General features: G+C 38.0%; 1 protein-coding gene across 1 annotated transcript in view; it reads right to left on the bottom strand.

Moving 5' to 3' along the window:
• Positions 1 to 371: 371 nt before the first annotated feature.
• The window catches only part of LOC149176075 (peroxisomal (S)-2-hydroxyacid oxidase GLO4-like), a 427,390-nt gene continuing 407,232 nt past the window's right edge, over positions 372 to 20,529 (bottom strand). Inside the window, exons 10-11 of the mRNA XM_089419846.1 lie at positions 1,604 to 1,708; positions 372 to 768 (exon numbers count right to left, since the gene is read on the bottom strand). Of these exons, the coding sequence (XP_089275972.1) occupies positions 589 to 768; positions 1,604 to 1,708 (285 nt within the window). The 3' untranslated portion in view covers positions 372 to 588. The remainder of the gene's footprint in view (positions 769 to 1,603; positions 1,709 to 20,529) is intronic.

Below are 20,529 nucleotides of genomic sequence, written 5' to 3' on the forward strand. Positions count from 1 at the left end.
ATAAATGTCTGAATGAAAAAAAAATGTTGGGATAGAATTGAACATATTTTAGTTTCTCCTCCGTTAGTGTAGTCGTTGAACACTAGTTAGATTTGATATTTTCTCGGATAACATTAGCATCAACACGTGTTTAGATTCCATAAAAATGGCATCAAATTTCTAAAATGAATTTCACTCAATTGTAAATGATTTTATTGTAGATAGGCATTTCAAGTACCAACCCTTTAACAAGAGCCTACAATCCTCCTCTGAAAATCTTTTAAAATAAAGAATCGTCACCTAGAGTTTCATCATTTTGGGGTAAAATTATTTCAATAAAATACTTAAATAAAAAATCCAGTGGAACATAAAGATAAAAATAATTGGTTACGTTGGCAAGTATTAAATATCTGTATCTTGCATTTCCAAAAATGTGTTTTTTCATAAGTTTGATAAATAGTATTAATATCAAATTCCAATTACAACATTGGAAATGTTTGCTTTTCTAATACATTCAAATTGACATCCTAATAAGTACTCATGAAAAATATGGCTACCTGATGCCTACAGATCGTGTATGTCTTGATGTAATATGCAGAAGTCTCTTTATCATAACATTGAGCGTATGATTTCATTCTCAGTTTGAACATGGGATCTAGTGATTTCCTCCACTCGACAGCAACCACTAAGAGACATAGCAAGTTCAAGCTCGTCCTGGAGCATCTCCAGCACTTTTTTAACACCAGATTCCCCCTTCACTGCTAGACCATAGATTATTGGCCTTCCAACCTACAACACAGGAGATTGCAAATGCTGAACGTGAGACCTGTTCTGATAAAATAAATAATAAATTTGTTTTGGCAATTTCATCCATTTAAGCATGTATCTGCTACTTTGGATAAATGCATAAAACTATAGTTACTAGATTCGGCCCACTCAAATCAGACTCGTAAACCTGTCTAGGCCTCCGTTTCGAATCTGAAGTGAATCAGAGCAAGTCTGAGTCTGACTGGATAAGCGAGTAAAACTCGGGATCTAAGCCGCCGAATCTCAACGAAGACTCTGAAGTTGACTCCAGAATATATATATATATATGAAATGGTTTTTTTTCTTTATTTTTGTTTTTCTTTATTTTTTTTATTCTTTTTTTCTCGAGAAATTTCCTTCAAAATACAATGAAGATTTTTAAGAATCATAAGTTTAAGGTGTTTAATTTGTAAAGTTTCAGTTAAGTTTAAGGTGTTTAATTTGTAAAGTTTCAATTTTTCAGGTACTGAATCTATTTATACATTTAAAATTATATTTTAAACAATAAGAAATCATAATCTTGCTAAAATTTGTATTACTAGATTCTAGCAACAAATAATTATATATATATATACCAAGTTTTTTTCACTCTGAACATGATAACTTTGTATGTGAATTTTGCCCCCAAAAACCTTCTGCCAATACTCTGATTTTTCTCTCAGGCATTCCGTTATGTGTAAATGCCATTTTCCTATGGTGCAATCCTAAAAACACATTTCTTTATGCAGCATGAAAAAATATCGATGCCTCAAACCAACGCTATATTACAAGGGATCCTTAAAGATGGGAGTTGTGCAAAATAAAGGTCATTATATACCAGAACTGCCTGTGCCCCAATAGCCAATGCTTTAAAGACATCTGTACCACGACGGATCCCGCCATCAAATAGTACAGGGACTCTTCCTCGTACAGCTTTAGTAACCTGTTTGCAATCACCTTATGCCTCAGCTTATCTTGCGTACTTTGATAACCATGACAATCATATAGGAAAATAAAACAAATTGCAAAACGAATATTTAAAATGGAATATATGGGAGTACTTGATTGGGTGTAATTTTACCCTTCTCATTCATTTCGGGCACACAAAATCTTTGGAAAGATTTTGAGAATCATAAAGCAAAGTACTAGTCATATTGATTTGAAAATTCTATTCGCAGATTGAAGTGCATGACAAATTAAAGAGTACTCTTAAAATATTACATTGATATAGTTTCCACAAGTGATTCATGAGCATTTCCAATTTTATAGAACAGTAGGAATTAAGCTTTGCAATAGATTACCGCTACACCTAAGGTAGTTTTGTCAGAGATTTAAACAGATAAGAGAATTACTGAAGCAATCCATTACAAATTGAATACCAGAGGTTCATCACAATAATACTTTTTTCATATGAACTAGAATAACCTTTTACAGGTACTATAAAGTATATACACACAGCTACATGGCTTGCTTCATTGTATTACATGTTCCTTTTATGTTGTGTTACTCTTATCAGTATTTGTTCTGGAAATAATGTTCTTTTTGGCTTGGAGTTGGGGAAGGGGGGAAATAATTGAGAGGAGGAAACCTGGAGAGGGGAGTGAGAACTCAGACTTGGTTTTGGTCTGTAGATTGGAGGGTGTTGCACTGGGTTCAGACACACTACGACTGCAGTTGGGCTTGGGCTCGGAGCCTAGGCTAAGAACTCGGATAGATTTCTCTAGTTGGTAGGGTGGCATATTAAGTTAGGTGTTCCCAGCAGGAGCACTGCAACCAAGCCACCGTAATACAACATAATGAGGTATTCTTCTGTAATACAACATAATGAGGTATTCTTCTTGTGGTCTAATTAATGTAAAATGTTGCAAATCAAATATGTTATTTTTTCATATATGCTATTGTAAAAAAAATTGATGTGTTGTGAATATGCTATTTTTTGTTGTGAAATTATGTGGATATTTTATTTTTTAATTAATGTTAATATTACTAAATTAATTAATTAATAAGGTTACAAGAGAGAAAAACTTGATGCTAAGAAAGCGAGTAGGGTAGTTGACTAATAGGACATCACAATGCTTGCTTAGCTAGTGGGGAGAGGATTTAGTAGATCCACGAGGATTTTCTCAGTGTTAGTAACACTCATTTATGAGCATAGTAAAATGAAAACTTACACCTATCATTTCGTATACATGTGTGAGCCAAGTAAGAGCTGACAATGTCTTACGTTGCACTAACAACCTTGTGTGACATGAAAATATTTGACCAGTACAAAATGATGAGGATGTGAGGAATTCAAGGCCGAGGAGAGTCATCCCAAGGGCCACCTTTGCCAGAACCACCATTTCCATCACCAGAGTTGGCTCTCATCTTGCGCTCCTTAGAGCTAATTAAAAACATTAAGAGAGTGTTAGATATTTGAGGTGGAAGTAGAGCACCCTCCATCAAGGGTAGGCAACGTCGAAGGATCAAGGGACTCTAATAGAGGTCTTCCAACAAAGGAAATTACTAAATAGCTCTAGAATATTAAACTCCCTGAATTTGCTAGAGGTCGTGCTAGTGAACAAGCAAAGCTTTGTTGGAGAGAATGATAAGATGTTTCACACTTCCAATTTGAAGGCTAAGATAGCGATATTTCAGCTTAGGGATAGTGTCCTAAATTGGTGGGGCAACCTACAACGACAACTACACCTCACTCCTGACACGGTTACCTGGGAGTTATTTGAGAAAAGGTTCAAGAGGAAGTACTTGCCAACATATTACGAAGAACTAGAAGTAGGAATCTTCCATACTTTGGTGCAGGGAAACTACACGGTATAAGAATATGAGATTAGATTCATCGAATTTATTAGGTGTATCTTATACATGGACACTGATTAGTGCCAGGAAGTGTGGGAAAATGTAACTAGTTTCGGTCTTCATAATTGTCAATGTACTCAAATCATTATGTATATCTTATGTTACAAGAAAAAAAAAGAAAAATATTATTTTGAGCATCGGTTTGATGCTCCATTTTGATGGTCATCTAGGTCAAGCATGTTCTTCATGCGTCTAGGATTTGTTATGTCAAAAGAATATTTTTCTTGAGTCAAAAGAGTGTTTATCATTTATATAAGACCCTATCAGGCAAGATGTAACATGTAAAAGATATTGATTTTGAGTCTAGAAATTCCTAAAAACCTCCAAGCACAAGTTGACCTAGGAAACGATAAGTCGACCCAAAAGAAGGAATTTGAACCCAATATATGTGTATAAATAGAAGCATCATCAACCTCATTTAGCACCAATTCGATCCCTCTCATCAAGAAGTTCGATAAGAATTTGGTAGCATCAAGGAAGAAAGTGTGAAGGTCTAGAAGGCAAGAAGATATCAAGAAGAATGAAGAAATTTTGTTTTTGGGCTTTATTCTCTCACACGTGCAAAGGTTAGGGTTTCTGTAGCTTCAAGGGAGGCCAAAATTGCAGGTCCAAATTGCAAATCCAAGTTTCAGGAAAGCCAAATACTTTGTTTTCATCTAGTTTGACTTTGGAGACCTTAGCTTGTTTGAGGGAAGTCTCCTTGAAGAACTGACACATGCCAGAATCAAGGTTTCTACAACTACTACAGGGCCGAAGTTGAAGCCGGAAGCTGGTTGAAGCAGAATTGATCCTTGTTGATTTGGTAGATCTCTGACCTGATTAAAAGGGCTTCTTGGAGGGTTGATTTGGTGCTTGGAGGAAGACATGGTCTAGGGTTTGGATCTTGGTTTTCTCATTTGAAGTAGAATCTATAAGAAGAGGAGATTTTTTGGGATTTCCCCTTGGAGGGGTTTTCCCTTGACTTGGAGCCTATATATTGTGTCCATTGTCTTTATTGTTTTTGTTCTTGATAGTTGTTTGGTGAAAAAATCTAGTAAAGAAACTGAAGAAGATAAATAAAGTTCACAAGCAATTATTAAGGTTAAGGAGAAATTTGAATTAATAGCTTCCCTACTACATTCTCCAAGATGGTATCAAAATTAAGGTGAACAAGAATAGGCAACTGGAAGGACATGTTACCGCTCAAACTAGCAGGGGTCCTAGGAGGGGATCCTAAAGGGCAACTACTAGGTGAAGGGCAACAATGGAGCAATAGCCCACTGTCACCTCAACTAAGGCTCCTTCCTTTTTACAAACTTTCACCGATGGGAGGAGACCCAATAAAAAGAGAAATCACTAGATGAATATGTTAATAAGAGGATGAGGAGTGATTCCCAAGGCCTATTCACAAGAGAGACTCAATTGTATGGCTTTCTTGCTTAGGAAGCAAGGTGATAGGATCTCTAGGAAGGGCTAGAAGGATTCTTGAGGCTATGGTTTGGGAATGTATCTTGAAAATATGATACCTAAGCCTAGAAACCCTTATGGAGACTTGGCCTTTGTGTGATCTTTGTGGAGTTGGAGTTTATAGAGTTGCGCGACCACACAAGACCAAATGGACCCAGAATTGGGTTAAGGAGGTGGAATTGATCACTCAAGGAGGGGCTTGACCTAATTGTGGCAGAGAAGAGGATCAATGGACAAATATTCTTAGAATAGAATGTAATGATACAAATGAGGTCACTAGCTAAGGGAAACCTAGGGCAAGAGTTGATTCTTGGGCTAGGGCTTGCAATATCTCGAGATCCCACCATCGAAATTTCGTGAAATGTGGAGAGCCTCTAAAGAAAACCTTAACGCAATATAGGACAAGAGATCGAGATCTTTTGATGACTAGAACGTGAGATAATTGATGCCCTAGGTGACCTGTGGAGGCTAGGCCTAGAAAGAGAAAGAGAGGTGAGAGAAATAAGCTTTGAAAGTGATCACCTATGGAGGATTAGTGCCTTGTCCTTTGGGAGAGATGGAGTCAAGGAGAATTTATTGTTTGGAAAGGATTCACCTAGTCAAGAAGGCCTTCAAACGACTTCGCATGGCATTAGGGCATGAGAGCAGTGGCTTCAAGGGCTTTATACTTCGATTTGCAATAATTGATGACTTATCAAGATGTTTTCAGCATAAGTTATCTCTAGGAACATTCACCCATTTCATACATGGCCCACGACTTGATGCAATGCTATAAAAGATCACAATTCCCACCAATTCGTATAGAAATGCAGTAAATTTCAGACCTGTATAGCGAAAATCCTAGCAACATTCATGTGACAAAAGTAAATAAGAAGAATAAACATGAAAATAGCACTTACATGTACAAAAGAGTATATCCAATCATCAAATTATACCAATAATGAAGCTCCCAGACAAGAGAGAGATATCCACACATCAAAATTCATCCATATCATCCAAACTCGTCCTCTAAAAGGGATAGCGAAAATCTCACAAGAGCTAATAGCACAATCCAAGTGATTATGAGAGAATGAATCACCTCTCATTGTAATAAATAAAATATATAAATAATATAAATATAATGTAAAAGATAATAATCATAAATAATAGTTAGTTAAGCTAGTAATTAGGTTGAAGAGGCATGTCTAATAGGACATGACTCTTCATGAAGAGACACTTGCTTGGTATATAAGCAAGCCTCTCATTCTCATTTGTAAATCATTCATTATCATTCTTATTCATTTTATTTAATATAATATTTATATCCTAAATGGATATTTTGACATTCCAAGTCTTTTGGGAGTAATTAATTTGTAGAAGGAACTTTGTTCGCTTCATTTGGTATCAGAGCCACGTTTGGCTGATCACCAGGCCTTTGGCTATCAACCTATCATCAACCTTGTTGCTGTCATAATTGAAGCGTTTCGCCACACATTGGGAGATTCTCCATTTTTTAGGTCTTTGGCCATTTGCTACTATTTAGAAAAATAAAAATAAAAATAATAAAGAATAAAGAAGAAGGGTATATAAAAAAAAAAGAGGAAAGGAAATAATATATTCTGAACAAACAAAAAAAAAGTGAAAAACAAATATATATATATATATATATATATATATATAAAGGTTTTGCATTATTGATAAAAAGTGCATAATAAAGATAAGCGGGAATCTTTTCAAGTATATTTAAGACTTTTTACGTGGAAAAGCCCTTGGTTTTAGAAACCAATGGTAATTGCCCGTCGTTTTAGAAACTAGTGGAAAGTTTTACATTTTACGTGGAGAACATTAACCGAGGTTTTAGAAACAACCCATGGTAATTGCCCATGGTATTTTAGAAACCAATGGTAATTGCTCGTGGTTTTAGAAACCAGTGGTAAGTTTTACATTTTACGTGGAGAACATTAACCGAGGTTTTAGAAACAACCCATGGTATTTTAAAAGTAAAAGATATTTTGATAACATTGGAGAAAAAAGGTGTGATCTAAATAATTTTAATCGCTCAAATCTAAAGATTTTGACCGTACCAAGAGTCACGTCTCATCCAAATTTTCTGAGAAAAAAAAAATTATTATAATTATAAAAGGGATAATATATAAGCCTTATATAGTTACATATAAAAGGAAAAGCGGTCTCAAAAAAGTATATATAAATTTTATATAATTATAATTTTATAATATATATAAATTAAAATTATATAATATATATAATTTATAATTATATATATATTAAAAAAAATTATTATTATATAAAAATTTTATTAAAAGAGTGAACAAAGAAGAAGAAGAAGAAGAAGAAGAGGAGAATATTTGAAATATATATATATATATATTAGATTTTTATAAGAGAGAAGTGGAAATATATTTTATAGATTAAAAGAATATATACAAAAAAAAAAGAGAAATTATATAAAAAGAGAGTAAAAAAAAGGAGAGAGAATATATCATATAAAAAATATATAAAAAATAAATAAATAAATAAATTGTTGAAAAAAAAGAAAAAAGGAAAGATAAAAGAAGTGAAGAAAAAGAAAAAATATGGAATCCATGAGTAAGGAACAAAGACAATCATTCACAAGAGATATAGAACAATTAATTACAATATTTGAGCGACTTGAGAAGAGAAAGAGAATGGATTCCTTCTTCGATTCTCTACATCCATCATCACTTCCACAGAATGATGTTATCCATTGTACCGAGAAAGTGCAGCTAAAAGATCAAGAGAATGACAAAATAGCCAAAATTCAACAAAGCAAGGAAGTGTTAGAATGCAAACATAAAAATCTTGTGGATATACATTACAAAGAAATAATGGAAAAGGACGAAGAAATTTCTCGTCTCAAGGACCACGTCGAAAAATTACTGGCACAAGTGAAGAAGACTAAAATCACAAAGAAAGAACTCAAGAAGCACTTATCAGAACAAGAAGAGGAAACTTTGCGTTTAAAGAACCTTAATAAAAATTTATTAGAACAAATCAGAGATCTAAAAGATGAAAAACTTAAAATTCAAAACACTGAAAATAAGGTTGATGAATCAAAAACCAAAGAACTTTTATGTCTGAGAAATCATAATCAAAGTCTGCTCAATCAAACTAAGAAACTTAAGGAGGATAAGAAAGCATTAAAAGATAAGTTGGAACAAGTCACTCAAGAAGAAGTATCGAAATCTCCAGTCACAACAGTTCAAGTTGAAAATAAGGGAACGAATACTGATCCAGTGAATATGACAACTCAAGAAGACAAGTCAGTTGAAGAAACGACACACATAGATGTTGCAGTTCAGACAATGGACATCCCAAGTAAATGTTCCATAACCAATTCAAAAACATCTTCGCTAGAAGAAAATCTAAAAACTTTATATCGGCATCCAAATCATGAGAATAGACGAATCAACCAATCAGAACCAAAACAACAAACTAATGTTCCAGAGAAGAGTAATGTAACCTCAACCCAGTGCTACGAGGAGAAGTCATTACAAAATTCCAGTGATCAGAGTACTATACAGAAGATTAATCTAGGATGGTTTGATCCCTTCTCAGTGCGACAATTTTGTTTGTCACTAAGGAGATCATATCAGCTTGTATCGACGAAGATGACTATTCCGAGACAAAAAGACTTTCGAAGCAGAAAAAGAGATCAAGCCTTTTTCATCGACAAGCTTTGAGGACAAAGCTTTTTGAGGAAGAAGGAAATGTAATGAATAAAATATATAAATAATATAAATATAATGTAAAAGATAATAATCATAAATAATAGTTAGTTAAGCTAGTAATTAGGTTGAAGAGGCATGTTTAATAGGACATGACTCTTCATGAAAAGACACTTGCTTGGTATATAAGCAAGCCTCTCATTCTCATTTGTAAATCATTTATTATCATTCTTATTCATTTTATTTAATATAATATTTATATCCTAAATGGATATTTTGACATTCCAAGTCTTTTGGGAGCAATTAATTTGTAGAAGGAACTTTGTTCGCTTCACTCATCTATTTATACAATCTCTAATGAATTAAAATGGCCTAATTTGGACTAATAAAGCCCCTAAAATAAAATAATGTGTATAATAACAATACTTTTGCTGGCAAGCCCACAAAATAGCTCAATAACATAAACATACGTCTCTCAAGAGGGCAGGATGATCAACATAATGAGTCATTGAGCCATTGAGAAGGCCAAATGAAGTCCAAGGTGTGTCATTATGAGAGAATGGACTCCAAACATAGTGGACAAGGGGTTGGCCCCTTGTGTTTTAAGCAAGAACCTGTGATGCTCCCAAGTGGGTGTGGGGGCACAAGAACATCCTCATGGGTCTCCAAGTAGATCGAAAATGCTTGTAGACCATCTGCAAAGGCTAAGATGATGATATAATCCCTCCCTCTACAGTGAGAGACATCCTCTAGACCCTAGAACATCTTCCAAGTATATGGTGCAAATATGGAGTTGACAGGGCATAGAGAAGTAGGTGGACCATCATCATCCAAAAGGTGGAACACGAACAATCAATGATTGGTGTTAAGGATCCATGAAGTAATCTGTACTATGGTGGAGGCCCATGACTCTCAACGCTCACCCTACAAGTGCCCATGTGGCCCTCTGGAGGGCTAGGGCCCCATATAAGGAAACCAAGCCCCAAATGAAAACCCACATGTAATCTTGCATAAAATCCAATGCATTCCCTTGCCCTCCAATACAACAAATCATTAGAATAATCAAGTAAAAGAGTTTACAAATCATGGAATCAATGAGGCAATTCATGGTGGCATGCCCTTCCATAGTGGGCTCTAGCATGTACAAGTGTCTCCAAGTTCAATAAGGGGGTTAGCCAAGGACCCTATTAGGTGGTTTCAACCTTTAAAGGGGTGACGTGTCCATGGTACATCCATCAAGTGGAAGGTGGCAAGTGACATAATAATGTAATGAAGTGGGGATCAAGGGAATGATCCAGGCCACATTTGATGGGACAAAGGGTAGCTATAATGAGGGAAGCCCACACTTGGGTATATCAGTGTAGGAGGGAGAAATCGTGGTATATAAGTTACCCCGACCTTTGTTTTTCCACCCTTCTTCATATGTCTTCTGCCTTTTATTGATTTTTTTTTGTAACTGCTTGGGGCTCCAAGGGATGAGAGCATGATGCATGGTATATAGTAGTAGGTACCTCCTTTTAAGGTGGGGCATTTCATTGCACACTAGGGGTTGGGACAATCATGGGTTCCTTAATGTGGAGGGGGTTCATCTAGGTCCCATAGGAACCAGGGTGATGGCCATATATGAGGGGTAGAGCTTATGTTTGGCTTTTGCCCATGTGCTAAATTTGTATGTCCCGACCATATTTTGCATCTTGTGGTACATTTTCCTATTGAGAGTGGCCAAATTATGCTTTTTCTTTTCTTTTTAGTTGCATCAACCTCTGGGGCATCATTTCAGGCCCGACCCAAGGTGTGGGCGAGGGGAAGGGGAGGCTAACCCTATGTGGACCCAGAAGGCACATGTGGACTAGAAGAGATAAATGATGAATGGGGTCAAAAATGAGCGGAAAGGTGCAATGTATATGGTGTTGGGAAGCGGGACCACGCAACCAAAATCGAGATTTCTCATGTAGTGCCACCCCTAAAGCTAGTGGCTAGTAAAGGAGATCACACGGGACTAGGATACAAGGCTAAACACTAAATCGGGTAGAAGAGACAAGAACACATACCTAGCCCACTCTTTCTGCCAAATCCCCCCACCAATCCATGCCTAAAAGTGTCCATGAAAAGTAAACAAAATTGGTCAAGTAAACCAATGAAAAGTCATACCTTTGGGGTTGGGAGGCCCACCTTCAAACATACATTCATAACAAATAGGCGAGGGACCACATGGCTAGCTTAGGTGGCAGAGAAAATGGCACATCAAGCTATTTGGTGGCTGTTGGCTATTGACTAAGGACCGTCTAGGAGAAAAAATTTCTCCTATATACACTACCCACAGGTGGTGGGTAACAGGATACAAAGAAGTGTTTGCTTGACAAAGTGGAATCATCTATAGAAGGACACAAAGAAAAGAAGAAGAAGCATCAAAGAATCTTGGTATCATTATTCACTCTTTGAAGTTGTTCGAAGACACCCTAGAGAATATGTATCTAGGGAATCTTTGAAGTCTCCTTGGAGGTCTTGAAAACATCAAGATAGTTGGGTACACCATCAAGAAGGACCTTTGGTTGACAAAGTAAGAGCTATATTATCTTCTATGTCTCAATCCATAGACCATATGGCTACATTTTTCAAGGAAAGAAACAACTCGTTGGATCAACAAATTTCCTAACTGTTAAAATTTGACATCTCAGGGATGAATTTTTCCTAGAACAAATCATATCTTTCAATTCTGTTTAAACCTCCCATAATAAAATTTCATTTCTGTCAATTCTAATATGACTTTCCAAAAATAGTAAGTCACATCTCAATTTTGAAGTGACTTTCCAAAAACAAGAAGTCATCTCTAAATAATCAAGGATGATCTTGACATATGGAATCCACTTTAAAATCACATCAATCATGATTATACAAGTCAAAAATTAATATATTTATCCTTACTAGTATTATTATTATTATTATATTATTTATAAAATAGTTTAAAGTCATTTACTTTTAATGGATTAATAAAAAAATGAATTCTCTCATGGAATAAGTAAATTAAATTGAGAATCTCTTACTTGGAAAATCGAACCTCTCTCTTGGAATAAAATGGTAACTCCACATTTAAGAGAATGTAACTTTCCCTCACTAATTCAATGTATGACAAAAATGTAACTCCTCATTAAATGCACTTGTAACTCCCCCATTCAATTCGATTTGTAACTCTCACCAAATATTCTCTCATGTCTAAGTGTAACTCTCTCTCTCTCTCCATAATTCGAATTGTAACTCCTCAAGACAAATGTATCTCTCTCTCTATTCTTGGGATAAGTTACACTTATCCTCAATTAACTCCATCCTCATGGAATTCAATTATCCTATTATTGGCTCAAGGCATGAATTCATTTTGTAACTCCTCCTTTCTCATCTATTTAAGCAAGAGAAAGTGGGAGTTGAGTGTAGCATGTTCATTGTGAAGAAGGACAACTAATGTTGAGTGTGTGCAAGAGAAGTGTGAGAGCCAATGAAAAGTAAGAGCAAGGGAAGAGCTAAAGCAAGTGTGAAAGACAAGATCTAATCAAGAGAAGGAGATCTTCAAGCAAAGAGCAAGAGCACTTCAACTGCAAGTTGATTATGTTGAAGTTTCTAAGTTTACTTAGCTAGAAACCCTCCATGCACTTTATCTGATTTATTCCTACCTACTTGTTATTTTCCTTAACAAGTTATTTACTATGTAAATACTGAAAATAAACACTAGTGCATGCTCAACATATTACAGATCAACAACTAAAAGAAACAGAAACAAACACACCATATGACACTATTATTTTTTGATTAATGCCCCTGGAAAAACCCAATGTGGGAAAATCGGTGCAGCTATCTGAGGGTTTTCTTATTAAGCAATATCAGAATACAATCTGGGTGCCGAAACTAGCCTACCCAACAGAAAATTTTGTTGGCAGTAATACCTCTCAGTTTCTGACAAATCTCCTGGCTGAAACCTCGGATAATCCTTTCGGCAGTTGCTCAGCACAAATCTGCCACAGAAACCGCAGTGTCAGCCTCTCTCTGGACTGCGTTAGCCCCTATCTGCCTCAAGCTAGCCCTGCTTCACCCCAGATGGGTCTGCGTCAGCCTTGGGAGGCCCCGTGTCACCCCGGATGGGTTTGCGTCAGCCCTCTGGCCCTCTGCGTCAGCAATGCTGGCCTCTATGAGGCTTTGCGCAGCTCCTGGTTGCCTCTGCGTGATCCCTGGCGAGCTCTGTGTCACTCTCCTTGGCTACTGCGCTGCTCTCCCGACATTATCTCTGCCTCTCTGTCTATTCGTACTCAAATGCCCCTCAGCTGCATCTCCCGATCACTGATTCTATATCTCTTAGCAAACCCCGCTCTAGAGAATAGAATGATTGATCACTCTAGTGTATCCTCCAAGTGACACTTTTCCTGTTGACATATCAACAGCCGAGATTAAGTCCCTAATCAACAACTAAGATTAGATCTGGTTTGGTCCATGTCTTTTGGACCATTCTAACACAGATTTGTATTAATACACATTAATATTTTATTTTCCCTAAGTTTAGACTTAGGGACTCCATTAAAAATAATAATTATTTTAATATCTCCTGATCTGTTTAGAATCAGCCCAAACCTTTTTTGGGTATTGGAGATCTCATGTGCCCCAATCTCTCCACCAAATTTCGTAGCTAGAGCACATCCGATGCTACCCCAAATCAACACTCCCTCTTAGGGAGGACTGTGCTCTAGCAATACTCCTCACTGGGTATTACTCTGATCATCCAGCATTGGTACCTGTGCTGATGCTAGGCCTTCCTGCCCAACATCCTCTGCACTGCTGCATCCTGTATTGCTACCCATAGTTCTGACACTGCCATTGCTGCATCTGTACGATAGCTCCCTCTGCACTCGTGATGCTGTTGGTCCTTTCTCCCACACTACATCCGCATTGCACCTCCTCTCATCATGTTGCATCATGTTGCCCACTACCACATTGCAACTCAGTTACTAAGAATTAAGTAACTGATTGCCCAATCTGACCTCCCTGTTGGGCTAGAGACACCCACTGATGTTGAAGCTCCCTCTACCGCTGACAAGTGCTCCCTCTCTAACCTCTGCACTGCTACAACAAACCCTTGCATCTCACACCATTGAACACCTTTCTGTGCCATCCTGCACTGGTGCAACACTCCTGTGCCTCTTGCACTGTTGCAACCTGCTAGCCTCACGCTGTCTCGAGAATCCTGCAATGTAGCTCTCTCTGCCGCTTCATCGCATCCATCTCTACCTGACGCAGCCAGTCCTGTTATTCCTCTTCGGGACTCCCGTAGCAAAGTCTAATCTAAGAGGTTGGATACCTCAAGGATCCTGCCCCTCATCGCCCGTAGTCTGCCTAACTATAGCTCGATGTCTCCTCACTTCCGCTCAAGTGGTGCATGTGCACTCATGGCACAGTCATCGTCTGTCAAAACTTCCTTCTCTACCCATGTTGGCGCTGCCTTAGTCTCAGAAGACTCTCTCTTACTCTTCTTCCTTGGACACTGGGTCGCATAATGACCCAGCTCCCCACAATGGAAGCACCTGATCTTAGAGAGATATTTCTTCTTCCACTTTTCCTGCTTTCCCTCAGATGCTAGGGCCACGTCTTCCTCCTCCTGTTTGACTTTGATCCCCTTGCTGCTGCTACCTGTCTTCGACTGCCATCTGATCTCTTCCTGGCGAAGAGCTGCCCACATCTCGTCCCAAGGTGGAAGTGTCCCTCTGCCCAATGTGCTCTGGACAAATACCTCCCAGTGTTCTGAGACAACATTAAGGGTTTTCCTTACCATCAGCTCTTGATTTGGTGTTGCCCCTAAAGTAGTCAACTGATCTCAGATCTCATTCAGTCCTCCGAGGAAGGTGTCAACCGGTTCTCCCTTCTTCACCTGATACGACCTCAACTGATTCTCAAGCAACATTCTTCTCTGCACAGAAGTATGCTGGTACAGCTTCTTGAGAGCCTCCCACATCTCAAATGCCATTTCCTTCTCGGCTATGTGTGGTACTACATGACCCTGTCAAGGATAATGCTCTTGGCTCTCGCCATCGCCTCCTTGTACCTGTCATTATCATTGGGGTCAACTGGGACAACTATTACCTTCAAGGCGAAGTTCTTGACATGATTCCTGTCAAGTACGGATAAGATTTTGGCCTTCCAGACTGTGAAGTTCGATGCTCCTTCTAGTCTATCCTGGTCTCTTACTCCGTGTAGTGCCATGATGATCCTCTACTTCCCTCCTGGAAGCTCTTTGACTCCTCTGAATCTCTACTTCCTGTCTGGAAGTTCTCTTCTGGACTCCCTCTGAGTCCTGATTTCCCTCCTGGAAATCCTGTTGCCGCAGTCGAGATGCCCTCTACTCTGATCTTCTTGTGCAACCGCACCACTGATTCGGGTTCCTCGACTAGAAACCCTCGATAGCAACTCCTCTAGCCTTGCTCTATCAGGTACTGTTCTTACTACAGTACCTCACCAACTCCACTCTACAATATTCCCATAGCCTTCTAAACCCCAACAACCTGAAGGTGAGTGCTCCTAGGCTCTGCGCAATCTCGCCATCGCAATCCGACCTCCTCAGCCAACTGCGTCAGCTCTTCCAACTACTACGTGGCTCTGCATGAGGCTTCTCTTGCCTTCCTTTGCCTCTGCGCTGCCTCTTCCCTGCTCACCCTTGATGACGCAGGCATTGTGTCACCCTTCCTTGTTGCTGCTATGCTAGAAACGGCTTCTGTCACCTTGGGACAACTGTTTTCTGCTACTATTGCTCCACTTGGCTGATGTCCTTTAGTCCTCCTATGATCTGCAATCACCCTCTAATACCATGTTGAAGTTTCTAAGTTTACTTAGTTAGAAACCCTCCATGCACTTTATCTGATTTATTCCTACCTACTTGTTATTTTCATTAACAAGTTATTTATAATGTAAATACTGAAAATAAACACTAGTGCATGCTCAACATATTACAGATCAGCAACTAAAAGAAACAGAAACAAACACACCATATGACACCATTATTTTTGGACTAATGTCCTTGGAAAAACCCAATGTGGGAAAACCGGTGCAGCTATCTGAGGGTTTTCTTATTAAGCAATATCAGAGTACAATCTGGGTTCCGAAACTGGCCTACCCAACAGAGAATTTCCTTGGTAGTAATACCTCTCAATTTCTGACAAATCTCCTGGCCAAAAACCCGGATAATCCTTCCGGCAGCTACTCAGCACAAATATGCCCCATAAACCCTAGCGTCAGCCTCTCTCTGGACTGCGTCAGGCCCTCTCTGCCTCACGCTGGCCCTGCGTCACTCTGGAAGGGTCTGCGTCAGCCCTCTGGGCCTCTGCGACAGCAACGCTAGCCTCTATGAGGCTCTGCACAGCTCCCCGCTGCCTTTGTGTGGCCCTGCGTGATCCCTGGCTAGCTTTGCATCACTCTCCTTGGTTACTGCGCTACTCTCCCGGCACTATCTCTGCCTCTTTGTCTCTTTGTACTCAAATGCCCCTCAGCTGATCTTTTGATCACTGATTCTATCTTTCTTAGCAAACCCCGCTCTAGAGAATAGAATGACTAATTACTCTGGTGTATCCTCCAAGTGACCCTCAAGTCTCCTCTTATACTTTTCATATTGACATATCAACGGCCGAGATTAAGTCCCTAATCAATGGCTAAGATTAGATCTGGATTGATCCATGTCTTTTGGACCATTCTAACACAGATTCGTATTAATACACATTAATATTATTTTCCCTAAGTTTAGACTTAGGGACTCCATTAAAAATATTAATTATTTTAATATCCCCTGATCTGTTTAGAATCTTCCCTAAACCCTTTATGGGTATTGGAGATCTCATGTGCCCCAACCTCTCTACCAAATTTCGTGGCTAGAGCACATTCGATGCTACCCCAAATCAACAGATCAGACATTAATGACTTTATTCATTCTCATTTTCTCTCTCTCTCTCTCTCTTTGTACTCCATTGAACAATTGAAGAAATCTAAAAGAAGAAGAATCATTTGGGTTTTCCCCTTGTGGGTTTTTCCCTAGTCATTGGACGTAACTCTCAATGTCTTATATTTGTGCTTGGCTGTCTTCAGATGATCCTTAAGTTTATGTTCTATCTACAATTTTTGATTTGAAAAGTTTAAAAGAATAAATATGCATTCTAAATAATTGCAATAGCATAGAACATTTAGTTTTCTGCAAAGTACATTAAGTTCCATTCTATTTTCTGCAAAATACATTTAGTTTTCTACAAAGTACATTCATTTTTCTGCAAAGTACATTCAATGTTCTGCAAAGTACATCTAGTTCCATTCAATTTTCTGCAAAGTACATTAAGTTTTCTGCAAATAAAACTTTCAAGTTTCTGCAAAGAAGCATAGAACATTTAGATTTTAACATGGTATCAGAACCTTGAAAACAAGTCAAAGGAGACCAGAGATCACCTAAAGATACCCCACTTCTTGTTGGACACTGGATAAACCAATGCTCCCTGTGTGTTTCACGACATGGACTAACCACCTCTCGTGGATCCTTATATCTAGCGATGCGATCGTCGACTAACACCTACGGGTTTTGGTCTAATGGAAATCGTGATTCCCAACACTTGCTATCAATTTTTTCTGATCAGATAACTTCGTCCTACTTCAAGGTAGAGGAGAAGCTAAATGATGCTTCAAACTTTGGTCTGTGGAAAACAAGGCTAAATATCACTCTTGAAGAACACGAAGTTCTGGAATATGTTGAAGGCACAATAGTTGATCCACCAGAGAATTCAAGTGTTGCTGTCAAATCCAATTCATTTCTATTAGATGATGGCAAATCTATTTTTCTGCAAGAAGTTTTGTATGTACCTGGTTTGAAAAAGAATCTTGTATCCATTTTTGCTCTAGAAGATAAAGGAATGAAAATTGCTTTTATTAATGGAAAAGTTCTAACCTGGCCTTTGAACTCAAGTATGAGAGAAACCTTCACTCTTGGATCAAGATGTGCAGAGCTTTACAAAGTCAATGGTAAACCCATTCATGGACTGGTCCATGATACCAATCTTCAGTGTGAGCTATGGCATAGAATATTTTCTCACCTACACTACAAAGGCTTACCTCATGTAAGGAAGATGGTATCTAGAATGCCTGATATCAAAATGGATCATGAATGAGTTTTCCCAGGATGTGCAAGTGGAAAACATATAAACGGATCATTCACTTCAAGCAGAACAAAATCTAGTCAAGTACTTCAGCGCATACATTCTGATTTATGTGGACCTATGCCTATTACCTCTCTTGGTGGCTACTTGTATTTCATGATTTTTTTGATGATTTTTCTCGCAAGACATGGATATTATTTTTGAAAAAGAAAGGCAAAGCATTTGACATGTTTAGAGATTTCAAGGCTTTGATTGGAAATCAAACTAGAACGTTGATCAAAGCTTTTGGATCTGATAATGGGGGAGAGTTCACCTCCAATGATTTTAATGATCTTTGCAAAGACGCTGGAATAAAGAAAGAAACCACTGTGTCGTACAATCCACAACAAAATGGTGTGGTTGAGAGGAAGAATAGAACCATTATGGAAGTAGTTAAAGCCATGTTGCATGATCAAAAACTACCAAAGTTTCTGCAGGGAGAAGCTGCAAATACTGTTGTTTATGTGCAAAACAAAACTCCTCATCAAACCTTAAACAATAAGACTCCTGAAGAAGTCTTCATTGGTAAAAGGCCTGAGGTGATTCATTTGAGAATCTTTGGCTGTCTCATATACTTTGATGTGTCAAAAGAGAAAAGGAACAAGCTGGAAGCTTTAGGTAAGAAAGGTACGTTTGTTGGTTATTGTGATAATTCAAAAGCTTATAGAATTTATGTACCTAGTCAAAGAACTATAGAGTTTAGCAGAGACACAACATTTGATGAAGATGCAACTCTTAGAAAAGCAAGAAACTCTCCTCCTCCTGCCATTGCTAAAAGAAAAGTTGTTTATGAAAAAGAGGGTGCATCTAAGTCTGAACCAGAAACTGAGAATAAGCTCGTTTATAATCCAATGGGTTCCATGGATCTTCCAGATCCTCCACCACATGATCCTCCTACCAGAAAGAGAGCATTATGGCCGTGAGATACCTTGCAAGATGCTGAACAATATGCTGCCAGAGAAAGTAAAAAATCCAAGTCGGTTTCAAGGGTATGTTGTTGCCATGAGCAACATCATTCAAGCAAAACCATACACCTTTGAAGAAGCTACAAAAGAACAAGTCTGGCAAGATGCCATGACTAAAGAATACGATTCCATCATCTAAAATGATGTCTGAGAAGTGGTTCCTAGACTTCAAGGTAAATCTGTTGCCACTTCTAAATGGTTGTTTAAGATTAAACATGGTGCAAATGGTAGTATTGAAAAATATAAGGCTATATTTGTAGCTAGAGGTTTCTCTCAGAAAGAGGGAATATATTACAATGATATTTTTGCACCTGTAGTTGAATATACTACTATTTGATTTGTTGTTGCCTTAGTTGCTAGCCAGAGATCGACTCTTCACCAAATGGATGTGAACACTGCTTTCTTGCATGGGTTCCTCAAGGATGAGGTATTTGTGGAACAACCACAAGGCTTCGAAGAGCATGACAACGAAACTCATGTATGCAGACTCAAGAAAGCTGTATATGGGCTAAAGCAAGCTCCAAAAGCTTGGTATGCTCGCAGTGATAGCTATCTGATAAAGCTTGGTTTCACAAGAAGTAGTGCAGACGCAAACTTCTATTTCAAGATAGTCCAAGGTATACCTTTGATTTTGGTATTAACGATTTATTCTTGACAGGAGGAGAACCTCTTAACCTCTAGTGTAAGAGGGAGTTTGATTTTGAATTTGAAATGAAAGACTTTGGCTTGATGCATTACTTTCTGGGTTTAGAGATCTGGCAAAGACCTGGTGAAATTGATCTTTCTCAAGGAAAATACTTTGTTAAGCTTCTTGAAATATTTGCTATGGTAGAATGTAAGTCCATGCATACTCCTATGAAAAAGAAGAAATCCAAGAAAGAGGAAGTAAGAGATCTCTACTATGATTTAGTCTTCCTCACATAGTTCTTTTCAAGTTTTTGTTTCAAGTTCAAATATGGCTATCACAAGTAAGAATGATAGGATTTACCTTGGAATTATAAAAGCATTAAAAACAAGAGCTCATGACCTCATCGTAAAGAAGCATGAAAGATCGCTGAAGTCCATGGAAATCACCTATGGAAGGATATAGCTCTTGGTAACTTCATTAAAAGCATAGGTGGTACTTATGGGAAAAAGAAAAAGTCATCTAGTACAAAGCTCATCATACATCAGTCAAAAAGAAATATTTGTTGGATGAGGATACTCAATATCCTCTATTGGAATCTTCACTAGAAGATTCATCGTTTAAAAGAAAGCAAGGGTTTCATCAAGAATTCCAACTTGTGGAATTCATCGGATGATGGTATGATGTCAAAAGAAGTAAAGCATATTAGGGAAATGAAGATCTTTCAATCAAGGAAGCTGCTGAAAGAAGTCTAGATGACCTAAAAGAAAAATGAGGTATGTATGCTTGTATTCAATATTGTAGAGTCATGTCATATGGTTGCAAGTAACAAGGATAAATGCACTATCTCGAGAGCACGATCAAAAGAAAAGAATCTCCTCCATTGAAAAGATGTAGGAAGGCATGGGTCACACATTGACTACATGAAATCAACATAGTATGTCCTCATATGAAATATGAGGTGGTTGACAATAGTTGGAGAAACTATG

This window comes from Pinus tabuliformis, chromosome 4_1 (genome assembly GCF_031772625.1).
Source record: "Pinus tabuliformis cultivar Carrire ecotype Pingquan chromosome 4_1, CPIR1, whole genome shotgun sequence".
NCBI classification, from domain to species: Eukaryota; Viridiplantae; Streptophyta; class Pinopsida; order Pinales; family Pinaceae; genus Pinus; species Pinus tabuliformis.